At 46.0% G+C, this 26,234-nt stretch overlaps 1 protein-coding gene across 3 annotated transcripts in view; it reads left to right on the top strand.

Moving 5' to 3' along the window:
- gulp1a (GULP PTB domain containing engulfment adaptor 1a) overlaps window positions 1-26,234 on the top strand; it is a 100,100-nt gene that overhangs the window by 47,997 nt on the left and 25,869 nt on the right. The window contains exons 2-3 of one of the 3 annotated variants that reach the window (XM_080018736.1): window positions 114-177; window positions 18,630-18,711. In XM_080018736.1, the coding sequence (XP_079874862.1) occupies window positions 18,684-18,711 (28 nt within the window). In that variant the 5' untranslated portion in view covers window positions 114-177; window positions 18,630-18,683. Of the gene's footprint in view, window positions 1-113; window positions 178-13,563; window positions 13,883-14,464; window positions 14,564-18,629; window positions 18,712-26,234 lie in introns of those variants that run through there. The other 2 variants (XM_080018735.1, XM_080018737.1) reach the window with 2 other exon arrangements.

The raw sequence follows: 26,234 nt of genomic DNA, 5'->3' as shown, positions 1-26,234 counted from the left end.
GTAGTAGATGGACACTACAAAAACAACGATACACCTTGTATCTGTAACTGTATCGCAACCACACAATGTATTGGACTGACCTCCGGTGTTCTCATCCTCTCCCCTTCCCGCAGGAGACGCAGCACTCATGAGAATCCATCAGCCACTCAACGAGTGAGACCTCTTCATCCACCATCGGTGAGAACCTCCTCCTATCTTCTACCGTCTTCCACCATATTCCATTATCTGCTTCCATCTTCTGTCTTTTACCATATTCCATAATCTTGTATCTTCTACCATATTCTGTTATCTTCCACCAACTTCTATCTTCTATCTCCGACCATATTCCATATTCTTGTATTTTCTGTCATCTACCATATTCCATTATCTTCTACCATCTTCTACCTTCTACCATATTCCATTCTCTTCTATCTCCTATCTGCGGTATTGTCCCTGATCTTCTACCGTCTTCTACTATTATCTTCTACCATCTTCTAGTATCGTCTACTATTATCTTCAACCATCTTCTAGTATCTTCTACTATTATCTTCAACCATCTTCTAGTATCTTCTACTATTATCTTCGACCATCTTCTAGTATCTTCTATCTGTGTGACACTCCTTCAGGGGTCTTTCCGTGCAGATATCAATCTTCAGTGCACCCAGAGGTGCTCCTTGTTTCTCTGTGGCACATCCCTGTGTCTTTGGAACACAACGTGGTTTGGTAACGAGTGCTGGATCCTGTCGCGGCCCCTGAGGGGAGCGTCTACTGCAGGGGTGGTGGACATCGGACATTTTCACACCGTCCTATAAATCCTCCTATTGACCGAGTTCCAGTCGAGTGTTCTGATAGGATAACACTGGTTTCCTGAGTGGGGAAATACAGTACTTTACTCTGTGTATTCCTCCCCTTCTCCTCCTCTTTAGGGCTGAGTGATAATGACAAAATTGACAAATATCCCAATGTTTTTGACCGATCCCTCGACATCAATAATTTCATGGTATTTTGGGCCCTTGCTGTCTTCATGAGGTACTATTGGCGCTTTCATGAGCCACGTTTGTATTTCCACACAAGAAATATCTGAGAAATGATCATTAGCCTGCTTCCTAGGGGTGGCGATATTGACAAAACCAAGTTGATTCATTCAACCTTTATTTATTCTGGCATAAATAAGGGCATGCCCTCATTTACAATGGTGATGAGAGTAGTTCAGAATAAATGGTTAAATACACACAAAAGAAAAAAACAATGAGAAAATAAACACAAACAACAACAGAACACAGTCAAACACAGTTAAAAACAGTAACATATTACTTAACATATCATGATAACCAAAAACTGCAGGATATTGATTATTTGACGAAACTTTGGGGACAAGTATTGGTGCTTTCATAAGATATCTACACACAAGACCGATGTGAGAAACAAATATTAGTAATGTGATTTCAAAACACACATTAGTAATGTTAAATAGCCTCAGAGGGATACGTCGCTTTCTAGGGCTCGACCAATAAAATGACAAAATCAAATATCTCAATACTTTTGGACCCAAATCTCGATATTGATTATTTGACGATATTTTGGGGATATCAGTGCTTCCGTAGGATATTTTCACACGAGAAATATTCAAGGAACATTCATTAGTAACATGAATTCAGCCTTAAAGACATCAACATTTAACTATATTGTGATATTACGATTATGGATATCGATATCGATATATCGCCCTGTAGTCGATGTAGAGACGTGTTTTGTGAACAAATTTAATCCTAAAGGAACTATTTTTTTTATGGGCGGAGCTGAATAAACAGCAACGTAATGACCGTAATGTGTTTTCTGAAATTACCAGTAGTTAACAAATAGCCTTGTTTAAAATGTTGCATTACGCTTAATTAGTTCGAAACATTTTTTTTTTTTACGTTTTCTTATCGCGTTTATCTCATAAGGCGTCTTAGAAACCGAACAGTTCTTGGGACACCCCGAGGGGAACCAGGAACTGGGGACGTTCCCCGAGAACTAGATGCCGTCAAAGGGGCTATTTTTCTGGTTTTGTTCGCGCTGCACTGGAACTCTGAAGTGACCTCAGCCGACGGGGTTTCAGCTTCACTTACGAGTCCCTTTGTATTTACTCCGTAAACTTTCACTGGTTTCACCTCATCAGTCCACTAAAATCGGTTTCTGAACAAATTTGAGGTGAGAAATAATCAATCCAGTTGCTGGACCTTCACCCGTATTAGCTTTACAAGGCCTCATGTAAAAGTTAGCTCCGACTTTCAAAAGGCAAAGGCTCTTATCGGGACACGCAGAATATTGCTTCGTCCAATGAACTTGGGAAAATAAAATCAATTAAATAAATACATCAATGATAAAAATACTATTTTTATTTATTTACATTTTTATTGGTTATTTTTGTACGCGAGCTGCTCCCCGTGATGTGCCTCGGCTGGGCGGACTCTCCTCAATGCGCCGGGGGCGAGGGGCCGTCCTCTTACATCTTGACCAATCACCGTGCTCTTACATCTTGACCAATCACCGTGCACATACGTGCCTAAAGCTTCCTCTTGTGCAGGTTAGTTCCTACCCTGCAGTAGGAGCTAAAAAAGTCCCTCAAAACAAAGTTTTCAGAGCTAGGATCGTTCCTAGTTCCTGCAGTGAGGACACCAAAATAAAGGGACGATTCCTCCAAAAAGTTCTTAGAACTATGAAAAAGTTCCTGTGGTGCGAAAACGCCTATAGTCTTGGAATGCGGATTAAAGTGTCATATATATACAGTATATATACTTGGTTTCTCACCCATCCCCAAAAATCTCTGTGTGGACTAGGTTTATGTTTTTGCTTTTTAAACATGCAAATGAAATGAAATCCGCAAGTTGGAGAATGCCGTCTTCCCTTCTCTCTTCATGTTTTGTTTGAAAATGAAAGTCTTTGATTTTTTTGTTTTTTTGACAGGAGCTTTGGCAGTGCATCTTGTGGATTTGCATTTTTCCTTCTTCTTTATTCATCCCACCTCTGGAAGCCAACAGCAGCTTTGCAAAACACGACTTGTGTCCTCGGATTGACTTTGTCTAATGATTGCAGAGCCGGGTCTTTTCACGTGGTTTCTTCAGAACCTCAGAACGGCTGACCGCTGCACGTTCTTCAACTAGACCTTTTCATTCGACCGCGGGGCATCCTGCCTTTAAAAGCTGGGAAAAAAAAGAAAATTTGATTTGTGGGAATTCTGCATTTTCAATGGATGGAGCCATGTGGGCCATTCAAAGTGAACAACCTAAACATTTCAACAACCGAAGACGAATTCGTAGCTATCTATTTAAAGTAATAGAATAAAAAATATAGAAAATGCAATAAACCTAAGAATATACAATTAACAATAAACAATGAGGATAAAACCTAACAATAAACAAGAAAAATACATGTTAAAATAATCAGAACCTAGAAACATTTGGCAATATACAGTAAACATGATAACGCTAAATATACCTAAATATTTGCAGTAAACCAAAAAAAATACACAAGAAACACATGGCAATACACAATAATTCAAACAATAAACAACAATCTAGAAAAATATACCTATAAAATAACAATAAACCTGAAACAAAAGGACAAAATGTATATATAGGAAACCTAAAATTAAATGTAAAAAATGTAAAAAAAAAAAAAAAAAAAAAAGTAATATCCCATACGTGTCAACCCACACACTTAAATAAAATGTAAATTGAAAGATGCTATTTTCCATCCAGTTCCTATATATTCTAATTAAATTATATGTTTCTGTTTGTAGTAACTATAAATGCAGTAACTGTATGTTGCTTAAAAGGTTCATTTTCCCCCCTATAATCCAAAATGCAGCCTCCCCAGGCTCTTTATTTACTGCCACCACCTCATGGCTGGCTGTAAACAACTGGACCGCTTTTATGTCCATACCAGGGAAAACCTTATCGTGCAGAAACCAGGATGTATATTAAATGGAAATTATGGAGGTAGATTTGGGTAATAAACAGGCCGTTGAAATGCCACTTTGGGTATTCATGAGAGTGTAAAACTGCTAAATCAGGAGTTATGGAAGCGAGGCATACGGCAGGATCCTCTACTGTGGAATACGGCATTTTACCTATTGGGGCCCGGGCTATTTTGATATTTTTTATTTTAGTTTGGGATGTTTAATTTAATTAACAGCCATTTTTGGCCGCACCTACTGTAGAATTGGTTTTCCCACATTCCTCCACAGCAGAGGTTTGAGCAATACCCCCCTAGTGGCCCTTCGGATGAACTCCGTCTGGGTTTGGCTTCACAAAATTCAGTATGTGAGGGGAAAAGGCAGCGAGTAGTTTGCTCAGCTGGACCTGAGAGTTTTAAAACTTCCTTCATTTAGTGTTTGCAAAGTGCGAAAAAAATTACTAAAATACACACAATTCATTGATAGACAATTCTAGATAGTGAATATGGTGACATGCAACAATCACGTTAATAACGTCTTTATTTTATATGCATGACTTATTTACTCAAAACCCCTGCTCCAATATTAGGTGGTGTTTGACGACGCTAATGACATGAACGGGCCAAAAGGCCTGAGCGCTGGGGTCGTCCGCCACGCTCCACTCCAATTTACGGAGACAAACGCTAAGTGATCCCACGGGTCACGCCGGGTAAAAAGTGCACATTGAGGACGAGCCGTGCTGCCTGTTGGAGGATTCATCTGAGAGCAAGCGTTCGATGGCAGGGTAATCAGATTAAAAAAGATCAAATAAGGACGCGCTGCACAATCTACTGTTCTAATGAGTCAGAAATACATATTATCAATGCTTATTTATTTGGACAAACTCCATGTGGGAGTGCATTAGATGACAAACCCAGGAATCAGCTGAAAAAAAATTGGTGAATAACAATAAAGCTAAAAATGTAGAGGAAAAAGAGAAGATAGAAAATTAATTGATAATATTGGGAATAAACCGAGAAATCGAGAATACACAATGCAAATAAAGCTAATGGTAAAAAATAAATATAAACCTAAAAACAACAAAAAAAAAAAGAAACCCCCAAAAAAAAAAAATGGAAAAAAATTCTTTATACAATAAACCCTAAATAATGAATGGTAGATATAATTCAAGATATATAATTAACAACAAACAATTAAAAAAACAAACAAGCAAAATGACTTGAAAAATAAACTTAAAATTGAACGTTGCTGTTTTGTAATACACATCACAGTAATTGAAGCATCAATGAAGATAAAAATAAAAGTGAAGCTAAACTTTAAAATGTACTTGTCAGGCTTTGACACTAATAGGCTAAAGACTTATGTGAGAGTGGATTATTCAACATCAATTAGCATCATATTTATTTGAGTTTTTTCAAAAGTGCTGCTACTCAAACGATGTGATTCGATTCGATCTGGATTCATCTCCCGGTGACACTTTGAGAGATAACTGGAGCAAAACTTCGAGCGTCCATTCGCTTTGAATCATAATTTGGTATTTTGGAACTGGATGAGGCGTTCGTAGGTTCACAAAATATGAATTCAATTATAAAATGTGATCTATTAAAACCTATATTTTTCATGTATTTTTTGTTTACTGTTGACGACTAAAATAACACGCTTTAATTTTTAAGTATGCAAAAGTAAAACATCAGTAAGGTAGGTGCTTCAATTAGAAGTGTGTAGTTTTACGACACTTACAGCATAAAAATGACTAGTACTTTCAAGGGAACCTATTTTTCTCCTTTTCAACAAGTTAATAGGTCTCTGAGGTCCCCAAAACATGTTTTAGAATTTCTTTTCTGAAAATACCACTCAGATTATGCATTCTAGCCATTCTAACATGCCTCTAAACCACCCTGTTCCAGGACGCTCTGTTTCAGAGGGTGGAGCCACCCTCCCGAGGTCCCGTTCTGTGAGCCAATGGGGTTTGAGCATGGCTTCTGGGTTTCCGTTGTATTTACTCTGTAACTTTCACTGATTTCAGTCCACCAAAATCTGTTTCTCAATAAATGTGTGGCCGGTTGGCTTCCTTTAATCAATAGGCGCACTGGCCAAAAGGAGGCAGTGATGGAGCAGCCTACTGTCTATCTACCACATACTTTATTTTTATTAAGAAACACACAGCAGAATTATTTTTTAAATACTTGCAATTCCATCGTCTGCAGTTTCTTCGCGGGCGGTTGGTATTGATTCCTCTTTCTTTCAAAGATTTGTGCTGGTCGGTGAAGCCAACAGAGCAGTTGCGGCTGTTGTTCCCCAGCCTCGGGTGGGGTTAGTCGGATGGGGGGACGGTTCTAATTCCACTGAAGCCCTTAATGACGTAGGAAGGGATCGCAAATCTGAACGGCTTGTTTCACGCCATGTTTTCTGAATCAGAACGCTCACAGAAAAACTCACCGGGTTGTCTTATTTCACAGATTGTGTGTTATTAGGCACATCAGAGACCAAATGTATGCGCACAAGCACTGAAAATAAGAGTTTTTTATTAAATGAGTACATAAATGTAAATAAGTACCAAAAAAGTATAAATGGATGGAAATATATTTTCCACAAACGTTATGTACTTAAAATCGACCTCTTGCATGGAAAAAAAAATAGTATTTTAAATGTTATTTATTTATTTCTAAGTCTACAGCCTACAAATATTCATCACTTATTATGATGAACACATTTATTAAAGCCGGTGTCACAGTCAACATTAATAATCAACACAAGTAAAGAGACTAAAGATGAACTTAGATTAACTTTGATTTCCTTCGTGCGAGGGACAATTATGAGGTGAAATCATCTGCTTTTGATGTGAAATATTATGCTTTTTCATTATTTTGTTATCGTGCCATTGAGTGTTATCAGAAGCCTCTTACTGCAAAAACTAATCAAAGTTTTTGGAATTAAACCAAACTCTTCACTCGGGACACTTTAATTAGTTCTGCTGATGACTGCGACAACCGTTCTATTTTTTTCTCCCCATAATCACATTTTTTAATGTTGAAAATTATTCATTTTGATTAAAAATACAATGTTTTTTCTTTATACTAGAGCTGTCGATCGATTAAAGGCAATAAAATAAACAAACCTAAAATTAAATACACAATTAACCTACAGTAACAATAAGCAATGAACCAGAAAAAGAAAAACCTTAAAGTAAACAATGAGCAATAAATATAGTTTTGTAAAAAAAAAAATTGTGGAAATTTGACTGTGCTGAAAATGGAATAATGCAATAATAATATTGGAATAAGACAATTAATATAAAGTCAGTGAATAGTTATTGAGAGGTAGACGGGTGGAGCGGGCGGAGAGGTAGAATCCAACCATCCGTCGCTGTCTCCCTTATCCAAACATTTCCATACAGTATGTGCGCTGCTTGTTCAGCTGCTTCCTCTCCGCGGGAATCCGGTCGACCCCGTCAGGATCCAGCGTTCTCCAGCGGAGGCGCTTTTTACACTTTAGGAAATGACGAAAATAAAGAGCAAATCCGCCATGAAGCGCTGGGAGCGGGAGATAGGAACTAGAGAACCGGCTCCGACCAGAACCAATTAATTTCACATGGTTTACTCTACACTGGTGTACCCACGGCGGGTCCATAGGGGAATGGGTGCAATCCCATTGGGTTATTTATATACAAATAAAATTAATGCCATTTACTATGAAGTTAATTGACTATGATATTGGGCGAACCCTTCCAGGGTCGATGTCTCCCAACGGCCTTGGCAATGAATTCAATTAAAATGTCTGCTCAGGAATTCATAGAGCACAGTTTTCCGTGCAGACTCCCGAATGTCATCTGATTTCTAAGGGGAGGTTTCCCCTTCTTCTCCGGCTTTTGCGAGAGACGAATCAAATCGGACGGATGTACAGTAAATTGACTGCGTAGCACTACAACTCAGAGTGCTCCACGCGGCACGTGAAGTGCGTCGTACGGAAACAAATCAGAATGACAAGAGCGCAGAAATGAAAGGCCGGTTATTGCGGTATTCCATCGTTTTTTTGCAACGCAAACATCTTTAATACAGATGTTGTTGCCACCGTCCCCGGTGTCACTGAGACAGGGAGAAGCCCAAATATATTAAGGGATAAATTCCTCAAATAAACCTTCCACAAACCTGCAACTTTATTGAAATACGCTCGTCTCCGTAAGTTTTTGTATTTCCAGCCAGCGTGATGCATTTCCAGAGTGGGAACGACAATAGGGCGCCCCCCCACCACCCCCGCCCCACCTCCCCGCCCCCCATCAAAAAATAAGGTTAGAATATAAGTTCAAATGTCATTTGTTTGAGATGGATTTTCTCTGCCTCCACCCACGGAGCAGATGTCGTGGCGAGTTCATTCGGACGGACGAGAATGACGGAGCGACAAGTCACGGCGGCGGGGTAGCCGAGCGGCCGGACCTTGAGACGCCAATTAGATTCTATTTCCAAACAAACGCAAATGGGTTCCGCTCCTCCTTCTCCTAAGCGGTGTTTTCGGGCGGAGCGGGGTTTATTATTAATTTTTTTTGCTTCACGGGGTGAAGGCCGTGTCTACGAACCCTCCACCCGCAAAGAAACACACAGCCGTGGTGTTTGGAACAAAGTATAATTGGGAGGTGGAATGGAGGTGGAGATTGGGGTGGATGTGGAGATGGAAGCGGATGTGAAGGTGGAATGGAGATGTGATAGAGGTGGAGTGGATATGGAGATTGAGGCGAAACGAGGATGAGATAGAGGTGGAGATGGAATGGATAAGGAGGATGAGATGGGGGTTGAATGTATATGAAGTAGGAGATGGAGGTAGATGAAGAGGTGGGGTGGAGGTGGAGATGGTGAGGGAAGTGGAGGTGAAATGGAGATGGAGGACGAGATGGAGGTGGCCGAGGAGGTGGAATGGAGATGGAGGTGAAATTGGGATGAGATCGAGGTGCAGGTGGATAAGTAGGTGCGATGGCGATTTTGATGGGAGTGGAGGTGAAAGGGAGGTGGAGGTGGAATGGATGAGGTGGTGGGGATGGCAATGGAAGTGTAGGTGAAATGAGGAATGAAGGTGGAGGTTGAGATGGATGTGGATGAGGAGGTGGAATGGAGATGAGATTGAGGTGGATGGAGATGTGAGATGTTGATGGAAGTGGAGGTGGATGAGGTGATGTGATGGAGGTGGAAGTGGAGGTAAAATGGAGATGAGGTGGAATGGAAATGAGATAGAGGTAGATGTCTAGGTGGAATGGAGATGGAGGTGGATGAGGAGGTGGGATGGAGGTGGATGAGGAAGTGGAATGGAGATGGAGGTTGAGGTGGATGAGGCGGTGGGATGGCGATGGAAGTGTAGGTGAAATGAGGACGAGATGGCGGTGGATGAGGAATGAAGATGGAGGTTGAGATGGATGGGGACGGGGAGGTGGAATGAAGATGCCGGTGCAGGTGTAATTGAGGTGGAGGTGGAATGGAGATTAGATTGAAGGAGATGGCGATGGAATGAAGATGGTGTTGGAAGTGGAGGTGCAATGGCGATGGGATGGAGGTGGAACGGAGATGGGGAAAGGTGGATGCGGCATGGAGATGGAGCTCATCCGCATGCCGGCGAACGAGCTCCGCCCCCTAAGGCACCGGCTGCTGCCATCTGCCCACCAGCACCACCCGCAACAAACAAACTAAACTAGAACAACGATGGCAAAACAACGCGGAGCACGGAAGGAACAACAAGGAACAAACAAAAACTCACTCACGCTGAACCACAGCTCCACACGCTCACTCCCCCTCCCTCCTTCTCCCCCTCCCTCCTTCTCCCTCTCCCTCCTTCTCCCCCTCCCTCCTTCTCCCCCTCCCCCTCCCTCCTTCTCCCCCTCCCTCCTTCTCCCTCTCCCTCCTTCTCCCCCTCCCTCCTTCTCCCCCTCCCTCTCCCTCGCTCTCCCCCTCCCTCCTTCTCCCTCTCCCTCGTTCTCCACCTCCCTCTCTCTCTCACTCCCTCTCCCTCGCTCTCCCCCTCCCTCGTTCTCCCTCTGCCTCGTTCTCCCCTCCCTCTTTCTCTCCCTCTCTCCCCCTCCCTCGTTCTCCCTCTGCCTCGTTCTCCCCTCCCTCTTTCTCTCCCTCTCTCTCCCTCCCTCGTTCTCCCCTCCCGTTCTCTCCCTCTCCCTTGTTCTCCCTCTCTCTCCCCCTCCCTCTCTCTCCCCCGCCCTTTATCTCCCGCTCCATCTCTCGCCCCCTCCCTCTCACTCTCTCGCCCCTCCCTCTCACTCTCTCTCCCCCCACCTCCCTCTCTCTCCCCCTCGTTCTCTCCCTCCCTCGTTCTCTCCCTCCCTGGTTCTCCCCCTCCCTCCACATGACATGGCCCACATGTCCAGCCAATCAGCCTCTTAATTTGCTTCTCTCTTATGGGCCAATTGGGGTCAAGGTATTTTTTTTTTTTTCTTTCTCAGAATTAAATTGAAATAATTACGAAATATTCTGGCCGATCCGGGGCCCTTGCACGCGTGGGGGGAGGGGGGCCCTTCTGTAACTATTTCACACGCCGATGACAGTTTTCTATAACCGCATAGTGACTCCTGAACAAGCTTGTTCCCATCTCCGTTTGGACATTTCCCCTAATACCTCGCGACGTCACATCCCATCATAATTTAAATTGTCCCGGAGCTTTTTCCTGCCCGCGGCTGCATCAGAGCCCTTTAAGGTGGAGGTGCTCCTTGGTATTTCCTCCGCGTCAGCCTGACGTGCCTCGGGTTGAGAGCCTGGCCGTCTGGAGCCGGGCCCTTAGTTGGTACGCACCCGCAGCCCCACTCCCGCTTTCACCTTTTACCCGGTGATACTCCCGTCCGTTTATTTTTTAATTAGCTCGCCGGGGTTGTTGAATCGGCAAGAAAAGGCCGGTGCGTGACCTATTGAGTTTTTGAGTTGTACAGTTTTGTGGCAAATTGATTTCGTCGCGGCGCGGCAATTTGTGAAATGAATTCTAATGCACTGGGAGGTTTCTTCGTGGCGCTTTTTAAAACTAATTTATTTATCTTTTTTTTCTTCAGGCAGTTTTTACTTTATTTGGCCGGTGCTCGCTTCAAACGCTGCCAGAGGATTCCCCGTCCACTCCGCTCCGCTTCAGTCCGGTCTCTGGTCGGCGTTTTTTTTTTTTATTTTATTTTATTTTTTTAAAGGCTCCTTCTCGTCTCGGGCTTGACAGGGTATCGACTGTGATGTGACTCTCGGACAGTGCAGACTCCTGGTGTTATTTCAAGTCTGGTCGAGTCCAAAGCTGAAGTCCAAAGGTCTTGGGAAAAGAAAAACAAAAGAAAAATCATCGACCGAAAAAGTGCTATCACACCCGCGGTATTTATTGACTTTGACTTGCCCTGTTCCTGCGTCGCAGGTGCAAGACGTCCATCTTGCGTCAGACTCACCAACAATAGAAATAAAGTAGAGATTACATCTGGCCAATAATGAAATAAACTGGCCAGATGAAGGTCTTTGATGGGAACATAATTTCGGTCAATACATTAGTTTTAATTGCAAGTATCATCTTTTTTTTTTTGTATTTTTTTTTTTCTTTGTATTTTGAGGGATTCCAGTTCTTTCCTCTACACACTGTAGGAGTGCAAAGGAATTTAGTTTTTTTCTGAACTCTCCAGACTCACCAGAATAACTTCCAGTCTCAGATTGGACCTGGTCAATAACTCTCAGTCTCAGATTGGACCTGATCAATAACTTCCAGTCTCAGGCTTGAGTCTGTATCAATAACCTTCTAACTTGACATGACATGGTATCTTCCCCCAAAGACTTGGTCTTAACACTCACACTAACACTGGCTGCCGTTTAAACTCTCACGTCTGGTGTTTTTCAAACTTAAGGTCTCAGGCCAAATAAGTCCAATAAGTTCAAGAGTCCAATACGTTAAGGAAAAGGTTTTCCAATGACGCATGGCATTTCAAACTTAATTACACCCCATCACCTCTACACTTTTACTGTGATATTGAACATTCCGACGGCGGTGACCGCTGGAGACCGGTGCAGTGTAACAGCGGTGGTCGTGTTTCCACAAAGCAGACCGCGCGCTAATTGGCCCGCGGAGTATTTTACATCTACGGCATATGGTGTGAGGTCTAAAGTAAACAGAGCGCTGGTTACGCAGAACTGCATATTGCCGGGGCTAATGAGGCGCACCACACGAGCGTGTTGAACATCGGTGCAACATCACAACGTTCCCTCCGAAATAATTTGGAAAGAGGTAAGCGGGGCGTCTTGGCCGGCCTCTTTCCTTCTCAGCAGCTGTCCACACAGGAAGCAAAACATGAAGCGATACGGGACAAGGTGGAGGAGGAACCTTATAAAAGATGAAGTCTCAGCCCAAAACGGTGAAAGCCAGGTTCAGTTGCCTGGGTCTCCTGGGCGGCGGCGGCGGGTTCTGCCGGTCAAATCGTATTACCACATGGCCCCGGTTCAAGCTTAACCTCCAACAGGAAATCCTGAAAAGTACAAGCACATGTTTTTCCCTTTTTATTGGGAGCATTATTTGTGTTTTTAATAACCCCTTCATTGTTTTAGCTTCACATTCCGAGGCCGCGTCAAATCCCGTGCAAACGAGCGCCTCGGCCATTTCTAAGATGTTTCAAACGAAAACTCTATACAAATAGGGGGGGGGTGGTTAGATGTACCATAGAACTGTAAATGGAAGAATGGCTTTTACAACTCTGTACAACTGCCGTGAAAGCCTCGGGTTCGCGCGGTTGATCTTCTGACCCCTTGACGGCTGTAAACCCTGTGGATCTCCATGGAAACAGGGAGCTTGAATTCAAACTGGGTTTGTTTCAACCTCCTTCTTAGCCCTGACGCTAATTCATTTTCTGGTGGGTAGATTGGCAAGTATCTCATTATCTCTCAAATTTGCCTGCTGGTTTTTTCAAATTCAACACCGAAGGTCATTCCTCCATTGATATCCACCCGTCAGGCTTTGAGGACGGACAGATCGCAAGGTGTTCGGGCGAGGCCTTGGACGCCTCTTCAATCAGCCTCATCCGTCGGCGTCGACTGCGTTTCTCTCTCTCTCTCTCTCTCTCTCTCTCTCTCTCTCTCTCTCTCTCTCTTTTTTTTCGCGTCTGACTTGTGAAGCTCCTCTCCCGGGCTGTTCATCTCCCGGCACCGAAAAAGACAAGCGAGTGTCAGATTTCAGCGAGGTACAACAGTGTGCCGGAGCCGCCGGGAGAACACGCTTGCGTGCCTCGAACAGTTCCCCGCAGCCGCACAGGACGGCAGTGAAAGTTGCGAGAGATTCGGCGCGGTGAAGATGTTAAATACTGTAGGGTTTTGAAAACGTACACTGTGAAGTTCATCTCGCGAAGAGGCCTTAAAATATGCGCGCACGTGGTACGTAGGTTTGAGAGTCTCGGTTGGAAAGGTCTTGGTTGGAATTGTGAAGTGCCTTTGACGCGTGTTGTGCGACACGGCCTGGCTGGAAGGAAAATGGTGTTAATACGTTTTTTTTTTTTTTATTGGTCGTTTCGGTTGCACCACAGTCATTCTCCAGAAACCCGGTTGTGCATCTTGCCGGAAAGCTCCTCTTGAGCAAATACGCATGAATGTTTCTGTGAATGGGGAGGGTTTCTCGGGTAATCTGTGGGAGGAGGAAGTGGGCTTCGAATGTTTGAATGTCAGGTATCGTGCGTCTGGGCACTAAAAAAAAATAAAAAAAGTATATATATATGTATATATATATACATATATATATTCCTCTTGTTGAGTTTGCAAAAAAAAGAACCCCAGCAGCAGCAACAGCAAACCCCTCCTGGCTGCAGCGCTGAGCGTCCCACCATCTGGCCCACAGCTGAAAACCATTACACCCCGCTGGAACCTCCACCCCACTTTTCCACCCCGGCTTCCACGCAAGCGAGCAGCTCTCCGCAGCTCTCCGCCGTCTCTGCACTTTTGAAACTTTGACTTTCGCCCTCACCTCTTCTGTCCGCCGCCGGTAAGGGTTCTCTCTGTGTGCGTGCGTGCGTGTGTGTGTGTGTGTGTGTGTGTGTGTGTGTGTGTGCGTGTGTGTGTGTGTATGTGTGTGATACGGTGAGTGCCAGGCTGCGAGCGGGAGCGAGGGGGCTGCTCTGGCTCCGGCTCCGATGTTGGTTCAACTGAGGAATTCTGCAGCTAAATGCATAGGGAGATTGTTGTTGCGATGTCTAATGTGCACGCTTAGCCAGCGAGATTCCACAGCCACGGAGAGCGAGAGAGAGAGAGAGAGAGAGAGAGAGCGAGAGAGAGGGTGAGAGCGAGCGGGAGCAAAATAGCGATGAAAACAAAGGATCTTTGTTGTTTTTCTTTTGCGTGGCATTATGCTGCCCGCGCTGCTGTCAGAGGCGGCTGCCTCTTTAACACATATGGCTCAGATTAGGCCCCCGCCGGCCGACCGACAGGCTTTTGTCAAGGGGACGCCAACTTTGTTTCTTCTCTTTTGTTTCCGAACCTTCATTTAATTTTTTTGTTGTTTTGTTTTTTTTGTTGTTGTTTTTTTTTTCCCCCGCACATGCATTTGCAACTCTCTGCCTTGATCTGCGGACTGTTCCGGCTGCAGAGAGAGAGCGAGCGAGAAAGAGAGAGAGAAAGAGAGGGATTGAGAGAGAGAGAGAGAGAGAGAGGACTCCGCTGGGTCAAAGTAGGTCAGACTTGTTTCCAGAAAGTTTGTTTTCCAAAGTTGGATTCCGAATGTTTGAGTCACTGAATGTAAATTGCGAAACTTGCGCTGGGGGGGCGGCGGGCGGGACAGCAGGGGGCTTCTCTGTGTCTTTCCAGTGTTTCTCAGGGAGGACGATGAACTCTCTGACTCTGTCTTCACCATAAATTCCTCAGCCAAAATGTATGACGCGTGTATGGTCGTCGGGGAGTGTTTGACTTGATTGTGATCCCTGAATAGTCAAACATTGTCGGGGATTTAGTTGCCTGGGTTATGGGAACAGTTGCCATGGCGTGATCTCCTTTGAAATGCTCACTTTTTGGGGGGGGCGGGGGCGGCGCTGAACGCCGTTGGACCCTAACTGAGGTTTTCCTGAGTAGCGGCGTGTCTTAAGAAGCTTTCGGCCCAGAGAGGATACCCCCCCGAAGAAACCCCACTTATGGTGTTTTGGCATCTCTGGGGAGAAATGTACACACACACACACACACACACACACACACACACACACACACACACACACACACACACACACACACACACACACACACACACACACACACGGAAACCTAACCTGGTACTTCAACCCCGCCTGGTAAACATGGGTGGGTAAGTGAGGATATTTGCAGCTCGGTGTTAAAGAGTGTGTGTGTGTGTGTGTGTGTGTGTGTGTGTGTGTGTGTGTGTGTGTGTGTGTGTGTGTGTGTGTGTGTGTGTGTGGGTGGGTGGGTGGGTGGGTGGGTGGGTGGGTGGGTTGTGTGTGGGTGGGTGTTTTTGTGTTTGTGTGTGTGTGTGTGTGTGTGTTTGTTTTTATGTGTGTGTGTTTTTATGTGTGTGTGTTTTTATGTGTTTGTGTGTGTGTGTTTTTATGTGTGCGTGTGTGTGTGTGTGTGTGTGTGTGTGTGTGTGTGTGTGTGTGTGTGTGTGTGTGTGTGTGTTTTTATGTGTGTGTGTGTGTGTGTGTGTGTGTGTGTTTTTATGTGTGTGTGTGCGTGTGTGTGTTCTTCTCCCCGGGGTACGCTGATGAGTCACCTTAGACGGTAATCGATCAAAAAAGGGACAAAACATTTGGAGCGGTGATGTCAGTCAAAATGAATGACACGTCACAGTCGCAGGTCGAAGCACAAAGCGGCGGCAGCAACGTCTCCCTTTGGGGTCCTTATCAGCCGGTGCCGGGGCGCTCCCCGGAGGCCCGCCCGAAAATCCAGAGGCGGATGTCGCTCCGCGGGAGACGATGGGTGACGATAGCGGCGAGATTCTGCCACCAGGAAAACGATTCCATAATATTCACGGTTCGCGATCCGTCTGCCGATGGGTTCGGTCCCGTCGGCGAATTTTTAACCTGAACTTTGATGTGTCCCGGGGACATTTCCTTCTCGTTTTGGGGATCCTGTCCCGGTGGCTCGGGCCCCGGGCTCAGGAAAGCATAGGCAGAAATGAAGAGACAGTTAACATTCCTTTTTCTTTTATTTCCGTTTGCTTTTTCACGTATTTACTGTTGTTGAGCGGTCGACGTGCGCGAGGGATCCAGTCAAAAGAACGTGAAGGAGTGAGCTGGAATGTTGGGAAAAGCCTTTTTTTTTCTCTCTCTCTCTCTCTCTCAGGCGCTGAACCACCCGACCTGGAGGGTGGAGAATTCCATACTCCTATCCCGGGGTTCCTGTTTACTCTCACTTCATTCATTCATTACATCACACCCTGTCCTTGATGCCCTCTGCATTTTTGTCCAAAGCGACTTAAAACACTTATATTTTGTTTGTGGTATTAAATGCAGCAGCAAAACCTCCTGTAGTCATTTGTTCATCCATTCATTCATTCGTTCATTCATTCGTTCATTCACTCATTCATTCACTCATTCTCTTGTTCATTCATTCTCGTTAGCCTGATTAAAAGGACCGTTCTCAGGTCACTGTGTTGTTCTTCCGCCGCCGGGCCCATGAAAGGGCTTTGGGCTAATCCACGTGCCGAGTGGAGGAGTGGGAGAGGAAGCGGAGGGAGGGGCTTCTCAGAACAGCGGACGTGACTTTCCGGACGTAGTTGACGGCGTCCAGATTTGCCGGATTTTCTCCGGGTGGTTTTTTTTTTTTTTGGACGGGAACCCGACCCGTCCTGTGAGCTGCGCAGGCCGTCCCTCTTTTTTTTTTTTTATATATATATATATTTATCCTGCGGCATACTGTAGCTGTTTTGTTTTGGCAGCCATGGGAATGTCTGGGTCCCCGCCCCTGCACATGGCACTGGTTCCGTCCCAGAGTCCTCCGGCCCTGCAGAGGGGCCTCTTCGCTTTGACGTTCGGGGGGCGAGATGTAATCTGCCCAATTTCCGCCTTATATGGAATATATATATATATATATATATATGGAAATTCCTCCGTTAAACTGCATCCCATTTGTTTTCATCATTTCGCCGGCGCTTTGGAGAGGAGTTCCAAAGTGGATTCCGACGTGTGAGATTTGATTTGACGCTCGGGTCTTTTCCCAGAAAGCTTTGATGTAAAGTGTTTAGGAGTTAAAAGAATTACCCAGCTCCTCACCAACTATTTTATTACCTGCCAACAAGATAAAAGGACGACTTGATAAAACAAAGGGCACATGGAAGATGACTAACCCATCAGCACGTCTTCATAAAAGTCGGGCTTGTGACGTGAGTCAGGCCTACATAACTGGACCCCTCCGCCATCTGCAAACTGCTTTTCCTCTCGGTGTTTAGTGTCATTAACTTCCAAAAGTCCTCGGTTCCGTGATGTTGAGTCTTGTACCTTGAGCTGGTCGTCCCTCCGTGAGAACCCCGTGGACCTGACTCTGAGCGTCATCATCACCTGGCGCGACTACAACCTCTGGAATTTATAGTCTTACCGGAAATTGGAAAAACTTTAACCAATCTATATTAATGCTGTGCTTGCTGTGTGTAATGCTGTACATGCACACGTTGCCGTTCCATCATTTCCTTTCCCTTAATAGGGCGAGTGAAATATCTTTTCAGGCTAGGCGAGCGTTATTATCCCTCCCAGTACGGCAGCCAAGATTTAAAAAAAAAAACAACCAAAAAACAAAATCTTTCGTGGAAGGGAAAGGGCGACCAGGCTCCGCTAACCCACACCTCAGCGGCCTTTCATGACCAGTTCCGCCGGGCGGGCGGTGTCGTGGAATTATTCATAAAGTTGGGAGTGCAGATGGTAGGAATTCAGCCAGTGCAAACCTCCCTGATCCCCAATAAGTTTTTATTTTCTCAAGGTTTTTTTTTTTTCCTCTCCACCACTTGTTTGCCTTGTACGAGCTGAGGTCACCTCTGAATGCCAACTAGTGAAATGTTTGATGAGAATTTGCCTTTTGGGGGAAGATCAGAACGGACTGGAGCGCTGAGCCTCCCCCTCTGGGTCTCATGCAAAACGACCCCATATTGGATCAATTGTTTCTCTGACGCGCAGATGACACATCTGGAGACGCACCGGAAAACACGGCGCCAAGTTCATTGCTTATTGGATGGAAGAGCGTTCGCCGCGTTTTTGAAGGCGGTCCATGCCGTGCCCCGTGCAGATGTGGTCCGGGAATGCTTTGTTTCTGCACTGATTGTTCTTTTCGCAATGACCGAAAAATGTATTTTCTCTGTACGTTTTTTTTTTTGTCCCCCCCCCGGCTCATTGGCTTTGAAGGGAACCTCGATAGCACGGCACCAGAACAAGGCGCTTTTTGCGGCGATAAGGTTAAACGCTCTCCCAAGCCCGTGCGCGACATTAAAAGTGCGGCTCCCCCAGGTGGGCGGGACGGAGCGGGCGCCAGACGCCAACACATGCACGGCAGATGGAGCCGGGGGTTTTAATTGGCTTACGTGTTGACTGCGAGGCCGTCCGTAAAAAAAAAAAAAAGGCCAAAAAAACACAGCCTCATTCATGGGAGGGCGGGGCCGTGTCGTGTGGAGAACTCCACACAAGTTGTGTTGTTTTGTCAAAACATTAAGCGCTCCAAGGTTCTGGGCATCGATTTAATTTTTTTCCATAACAAAATTCCCCCCTTTTTTTTTTTTTTTTTTTTTTTTTCTCCCTTCTCTCCAGGTGGAGTAATAGCTTTCGATCAGGAAGGACGGAGAAGAGGCAACGCTCTCCACTATGAACCGAGCATTCAACAGGAAAAAAGGTAAAGACAAATTGTTGGTTGTCCGGAGCCAATCCACAATGCAATGGCTCTGGCTTTTCACCTCTGGGCTGATTTGAAGGGTGTTCTCTGTACTCTGGGTTGTGAAATCAGAGGTTTGGTGACTGGACGCCTGGGGTGTGTGTGCGTGTGCGTGTGTGCGTGTGCGTGTGTGTGTGTGTGTGTGTCGGGGGTCGGCTAAATGTGACACATCGCTCCTCGCAGGGAACGCTGTGAACATCCAACCCCTCAATCCTGTGCGTTTACCTGCAGCGGCGGCGACTCAGATCGGCGGTGAAAGGCTTTGTACTAAATCTGAAAACTGGTCCGGTTGCCGGAGGAACGCGCCGCTTTGCCCCCCCCCCCACCGGTGGCGGTCGTGGTGCGCGTGTCTAGATTTGGGATGACGAGGTGACGCCGTGGAAAACTGGAGATATCGTTCTCGTTCGGAACGACGCGAGTCGTTCCCTTGGCTGCACATTTACTGTTTTTCATGCATGAGAGCTCCAAACTCCCTTTGTAGTGTTTGCAAAGTGTGCACAAATTAAAATAAAAGAAAAGAAAAAATGCACCTGGTTCATTCTTATAATAAGATAAATTCATAGCGGACGACATGGACAGAGACATTATTTTATCTGTACCATGTTCTGGCTCATCACACTCAGCAACTGCGGCTTCTGTTCGTAGTTTTCGCCTCCAAAAATGCGTCGCACGAGTTGAACCATTTCGACACACGTGCACAACCCTCGATGGGATGCAGAAGTTCCGCACGGGCAGGTTTCTGACCCTCCATGGAAATGGATGGACTTCTTCAGTACTCGCCGGGGTACATAAACGAACAGAGTACACTGAGCCGCCCATAGCGGATGCAGGAAAACAGTCCTTTTGAAGGCGGATCAGGCCTCCTCCTCCAGAGAGCACGTCTCCGTGTGACGCCTCCGAAGGGTGTTCATCCCTGGCAGCGGTGCGTGCCCGGTCGGCCAAAGCCGCGAAAGCCCCCCCCCCCCTGTACGTTCCTGCCCAGCTGGCGAGGAAGGTCAGCGCCGGGGCCACGGTTTACACAGCGGCTGGACGCGTTCGGCGCCATCTGTCCGCCCGCGCCCCCCCGCCGCCATCCATGGGCCAACCAGGAGGAGCTGTGGATACCGGGGCTTCGGGGGGGTCCGTGGGCCAGGTGGGGCCGCCTGCCGTAATGACATTCTCGCGGGCGTAATTCGTGTCGTCCTCACCGGCTCGTCTATTTTGGGAGATCCGGTAATCGCGGCAGGGTAAATGCTTCGTCCACGGCGCAGATTAAATGGGACTGTGTGATATTATGACACAGCTGTGTTTATCTTCCCCTGTCGGTGTTCCATGAATTTAGAATGAAATTTAAGCGGCGTGTTCCTCATACGTTGCGACGGCGGCATCGGCGTAGTAAGGTCGTTGAACCGGGCGAGTCCCGACAGAGCTGCCGCTCGCCGGCCGACTGATGGATGGTCCGGCGGAGAGCCCTGGGACAAAAGGGGACGGGTGGATCAACAGCCCGTTTACTATTCGCCGCCATGCGCCAACTTCCCCCTTCAGGTGCCCCGAGACAGAGAACTCACGCTACCGGACCGCAAGGGGCAGCCCTTGAGGCCGGGTCCCGCCGCCCGACGTGGGGCAGCCGACGCAAAGCGTGTGGCCGGGGGCTGGGAAGCGGCGTTGCAGCCTCTCCCCCAAACACTGCTGACATTTACTCACCGGCCGTCAAGCGGTTCCTGGGGCAACCCACCAGGAATGATTTGTGCCTGCGTCAGGGGTGGAACGGGTCTTCGGATCCCCCCCCCCACGGTCACCATGGACCCGTGGGCAGGGATCGGAATCCACGGCCGGCGTCAGCCCCGTCCCCGGCCCCGCCCCCGGCTCACCCGGCGCGCCCGGCTTGTTTGTCCTACGGCGATGAGCGGTGTCACCTCTCCCGCCCGGCCCCCGCGGCCTCCCCGGCAGAGAGGGATGCTGTGGCATCCCGCTCCTTTTGTGTTGCCGCGGCATTTCCACGCGTCTCCTTGACGTGCGTGTGACGTAATCGTCGCGGAAAACACTGGGCTGCCCGACGTCCAGAGCTCCTGGCGACGGGGAGAGTCTCCCCCGAAGGCCTTCGCCGGCTTCACATTTCACTTAGAATTCAGCGGCCTCCCGAAGACTTACCTCCAACCGGGGCGAAGGAAAAACTCTCCGAAAAAATGCAGGGAACCTTGAAAAGGGGCCACAAAGGGAGGCATCGCCCCCCTTCCAGGACGGCCGGGCTGCAATTACAATGGGTTATATAACAAGATTGTGAAGTAGATAATGTGCTGTGTTGACTAGACAGCATGGAAGTCTGTTATTTACCTCGCATTTTAGGTTTGTCAACCATTTATCCAGGCTTATGAGAACGCCGGGCGCTCATCGCTGTCTAGCTTTTGACCATCGTTTCTCATTGGAAATGGGCCAAAATGTTGATGGGTGTTTTTTTTTTTCCCGGGTTGGCAAAACGCAACACATTCCTGAAGATGTGTCCCGGTCGAAAATCCAGGGTAAATCCAAGTCGATAAAAAAAACAAAACAAGGATCCTCGAGTCTGGATCTAATCATCTCTATTCCAGAAACGCTTACTCCGCGTTCCGGAGTCCCCGCTGCCCGGTGCGGGAATGCTCTGAAAACACGCAGGCTTCTTATTTAAACTCGCGCGGCGAATTAGAAAGGGCCGCCGTGTGAGAGATGGTGCTTCAGGTGCCAAGGGGGTGTCATGCTGTTGAGTGTCCTATTTAACAAGAAAGGACTTGGATGAGAAAGTCGCGCCCCGAAATGAACCGGGGGGGGGGGGGGGGCTGGAGTCCGGATAACTTTCCAGTCCTTGGTCAGGTCCTTGGTCAGGTCCTTGGTCAGGGTTGTGGCTGCAGCGCTGGGGTTAGGGTTTGTCCCAGCTGCTCGTCCAAAAGCCATCAGTATTAATAATAATATAGGTTTAATTACCCTCCTGCTAAAAACTGATCCTAACGACAAGTTTCTACAATTATCGCATGTTGAACGTCATATTAATTTGATTTGAGTAAAAAAAAATATAGCATAAATAATAACTCTTGCGAGATCTTCTCCCCTCACGTTGCGTCCTGCGGAGTAGGGCCAGCGCCTTGTAGCTTTCACCGTCTGGTCGGCGCCGATCTGGTCAAATCATGCCTTTCGGAGGAAAGTTCCAGATTTCTGATGATTATTTGCGATTCACCCGTGACGCCGTGGATTGATTAAAAAAAAAAAATAAATAAAAAAAAAAAAGATTTCCACATTAATCTCCCCATCGCCGGGGTCTGCGCCGCATTCCCCCCGCAGCGCCCGGGACCCAATTTGGGTTGCCATTCAGCTCGCACACAAAAAAGCCTGAATTTGCATCGGCGCTCTATTCTATTCCAGCAAATTCAATACACTGCAAAAAAAATATGTCTGTAACCATGATCCTCCATGGGTTTTCCTTCTCCGTCTGTCTCCAAAAATGCACAATGCAGCTCTTTTACCTGGACGGGGGAATTGAATTTATCAGGCAAAGGTTACATGTTGGTGCCCGAATAGATGAAGGCGGAACGAGCGCCTTGGCAGAAACTGGCTGACCTCGGAGCAGACGCAGAAAAACTGCAGAGGGCATCTGGAACACATTACACCCGGGACGTTCAGTTCTTCCAAATACTTCATATTGGATTCATGAAATGACACCTTAAATTGGCTCCATCTTTACACCTTGTCTCCTTTCATTTTCGCTGACCCCCTTTTAACTTCCATGGGAACTCTGCTGAACCCTGCGGCTGAATGTGCGAACGGAGGAATGCCAAAGTCACATTGATCCATCAGCAGATGACAGGAAAGTACGTGTTAATACCTGAGATTTGGAAGCTCATTTTGGGGAGGCTTCGCAGACAGGGTTTTTGCTAAACAAGGACGGCTGTAAGTGGATTCTTCTTATATCCACAATGTCAGAATGCCTCCAGGAAGTTGAGTAAGTTGAGATGAGTTTTGTTGGACTAGGAAGTCCTGGACGGAGCTTGCGGAGGACTAGTCGGCTCCTTCTACCTGGTCTTAGTCTGGATCACCCGTTAATGCAAGGATAAACCTGCCTGCAGCCAGGTTGAATTTAAGCCTCACTTCGACCCAGATCAGCTCTAATCAGGTTTTTTGGGGGGTTTTTTTTAAACCGAGAGACTATTTGACACCATGACTGAGAAAGGCCATTTCAGTTTGTCCAGATTTAAAGCATGATCCAGTCTAAAGTCACGCCTCATCTGCGCCCGCCAAAACGTTTAATTCTTAATTCTTAATTAATTATTAAGGAAGAATGCAAAGTGTAAAGTCACATTCATTATGAATTAGACCAAATGCCTTCACCCTTTTTTTTTCTCCACGTGAATTGAATCCCCAGGTTAATATTTTCTGTCGGAGTAGAAGATTCGCTGCTCGGTTTGAGGCGCACGCCTGACTCGCGACTCGGGGCTCCCGGCTCTTTCCGTTCGATATCCGAGACTCTGTTCAGCCTGTGACGCGCTGCAGTCGCAGATTGGCAAAACGAACAACTCCTTTGTCGGAGTGACTCCCCCGCTCCCGAGCCCTTCGAAAGATTTGTTCACTCCGAGCGGATCGTTCACCTCGAACAAATCGTTCGCTACGCCCGACTCGTTCACCACCAACAGGCCATTTGCGAGTCTTGCGTCTCCGGTGAACAGGTCACTTTTCCATCGGGAGGCAAATCAAAACAATATTTCGTGGACTCGGCGCGTATGAGCCTCGTGAGCCGCCGCGATCCGTAAACAACTCAAGCCTTTGTATTTTTAACTTCCAACAAATGAAAGAAAAACATAACAAAACAGCGCAGGGTTTTATGTTAGACGGCTAGTGTTACATACCTGGAAGCCCTTCTTGCTGGTCCAAACGGGAGCCATTTTATGTCTTGTATGCGTGTTCACCGTCCTGCGTAATGGCTCCTTCTCTCTGTCCTTAATGCTTTCTTGGTCTTTTCCGAGGGAATCCGGGCATTATTCTAAATACATACCTAACTTAATTATTTCAGGATAATATATATATATATATATATATATATATATATATATATATATATATATATATATATATATATAATATAACAGATATATTATACACACTCATACACTATACACTCTGCTGGGAGAATAAAAAAGGAGAAATTAATCATTTGAAAAGATGGCCTGTAAATTAAATTTCACAATAAATTTGATCTGCTGCTCTGGATGAAACACCGGCTGCTGCGCATATTGATTTATGCGTCTTTTAATTCTTCTCATTGCATGGTTAAGTGCTGCGTGAGAGTTCTATTAACCAAGCCGTTCCAATTTTCTTATGTATGGCAAGACCCCCTCGGCGGAATAATCTCTGGGTGAGGACCCCCCAAAAAATGGTTTCTGTATATAATGAACTGCTCTTTAATTTATTATAACATTTCAACTAAGCAGTGCCACCTGCCAAAAAAAAAAAAAAAAGTTCAACAACACCTTCAATTAGTGAGGTTGAGTATATATATTTAAAATTATTTATACATAAAAAACAATTTAAAAAAAGTGTATTAAATGAAAATCCTGTAATTCCTCGGAAGACCGTTTAGGAGGCCGTTGTGCCTGACGACTTTTATAATGACACTCCATCCCTCCTCCTCTCTCTCGATCACCCCGTTCCTGTCTCTGCAGCCAGAAATCTGCCGTTGAGCAACATTATTTTGCAATTTAGCGCCACCTGAAAGCAGAGGACTGTGGGTGAATTTCAGACGTCAGTGCAGAGGGTGCGGAGCAGGTGGAACATGTATAGAGAGACTCCGCTCGAGGTCAAAACAAGATGTTTTCTGTTTGGTTTTTGGGGGTTTCTGTCATTTCCCTCATAGGAATGAATGCAGGAATAGCAATGTCTGGCTATTTAAGGCGGAGCTCGTCGCTTGTGTGGAGGTGCCGGATCCGCTCAAATAGGTGCCGGTCCCAATCGGGGGACCGGCACAGTAAAAAGAAACAAAAAAATTGCAATAAACAATGAAAATTAAGATAAAACATATATTTTTTGGTTTAATTTTCAGGTTTAACTCTGAAGGCACGAATAATTCACGTCTGTACATCATGTCTGCACCGCAGTGCGAACATCATCATATCTGCCGATTTCTGTGCATGTTGTGAACGTGCTGCACTATTTACTTGATCTGACAGCAGCAGGTTTGTCTTTGACCGGAAGAGATTTCGGAGTTGGGATCAAAGCTCAGAAAGAGAGAACTGAATGTCACCACGGCAACTATGAAGCCGTGACCATGAGCTCCTCAACCTGCCTAATGTGTGCTTAAGGCTCAGGTATTTTTCAAATGTACCACCACCGCTGCTTTGACTGTCAATAGATGGATAGAGAGAAAGATGGATGGACAGACGGACGGATGGATGGATGGATGAACAGACGGACGAGTGGATGGATGGACGGATGGATGGTTGGATGGCTGGATAAACAGACAGGCAGACGGGTGGGTGCATGGAAGTATGGAGGGATGGATGGATGGACGGATAGATGAATGGACGAACGGGCGGATGGATGGATGGCTGGATGAACAGATGGACGGGTGGATGAATGGCTGGATGGACGGATGGTTGGATGGATGGATGAACAGACGGGGTGGGTGGGTAGATGGATGGACGGATGGATGGATTGATGGGCGGACGGACGGATGGATGGATGAACAGATGGATGGATGGATGGATGAACAAACAGACAGATGGATGGACAAGGATGGGTGGATGGGTGGATAGATGGATGGATGGATGGTTGGATGAACAGACAGACGGGGGGATGGATGGATGGACATATGGACAGATGGATGGAGACAGTGTACAGAGTTTCCGTAATCCGGTAATTGCCGTTTTTTCACCGGGAAAATGTGTTGACAAGTCTGACATCTCTCAGAATAATTATTTTCACATATTTTAATATTTTAAAAGACAGTGTTTTTTTTTCCTCGATGTCGAAATAAAACCGACTCGATCAATTCAATAAAAATAATTCTTCTGATCTGTTCATTTCCGCGCTCGGCAAGTTGCAACGGAAAGCCAATCGCTTTGGACGATCTGAGGCTGACCTTTCACCCCTGACCAATCACCTTGGTCGATTGAGAAATAAGCCCCGCCCCTGCCATATTTATTATGGTTTTGGTTTTATCTCAATTTTATAATAATAATAATAATAATATCTTAAATTTGGAAAGCGCCTTTCAAAGAACCCAAGGTCGCTTGGCTTAGAACTGAAATGTTAGTTAAAGCAGCTGCACTTGTTACTTCTTGTTGACAAATGGGACTTATTTGGTTTCAAGTCGTACTATTCTTAATGTTTATTTTATTTAAAAAAAGGCGTTGACTTACGGACTCATTTTACTTTTGAATATTGAATAAAAAAAAAAATACAGTATATAAATCTACATGCCTTCATGATGTCATTCTTTATAATTGTTTTTGAGCTCAATAAACACAGATATTTTTTGATCAGAA

Source organism: Zeus faber (assembly GCF_960531495.2).
Source record: "Zeus faber genome assembly, chromosome: 18".
Lineage (NCBI taxonomy): Eukaryota > Metazoa > Chordata > Actinopteri > Zeiformes > Zeidae > Zeus > Zeus faber.
The sequence above is the reverse complement of the archived record's forward strand: the minus strand, read 5'-3'. Positions and strand labels throughout refer to the sequence as shown.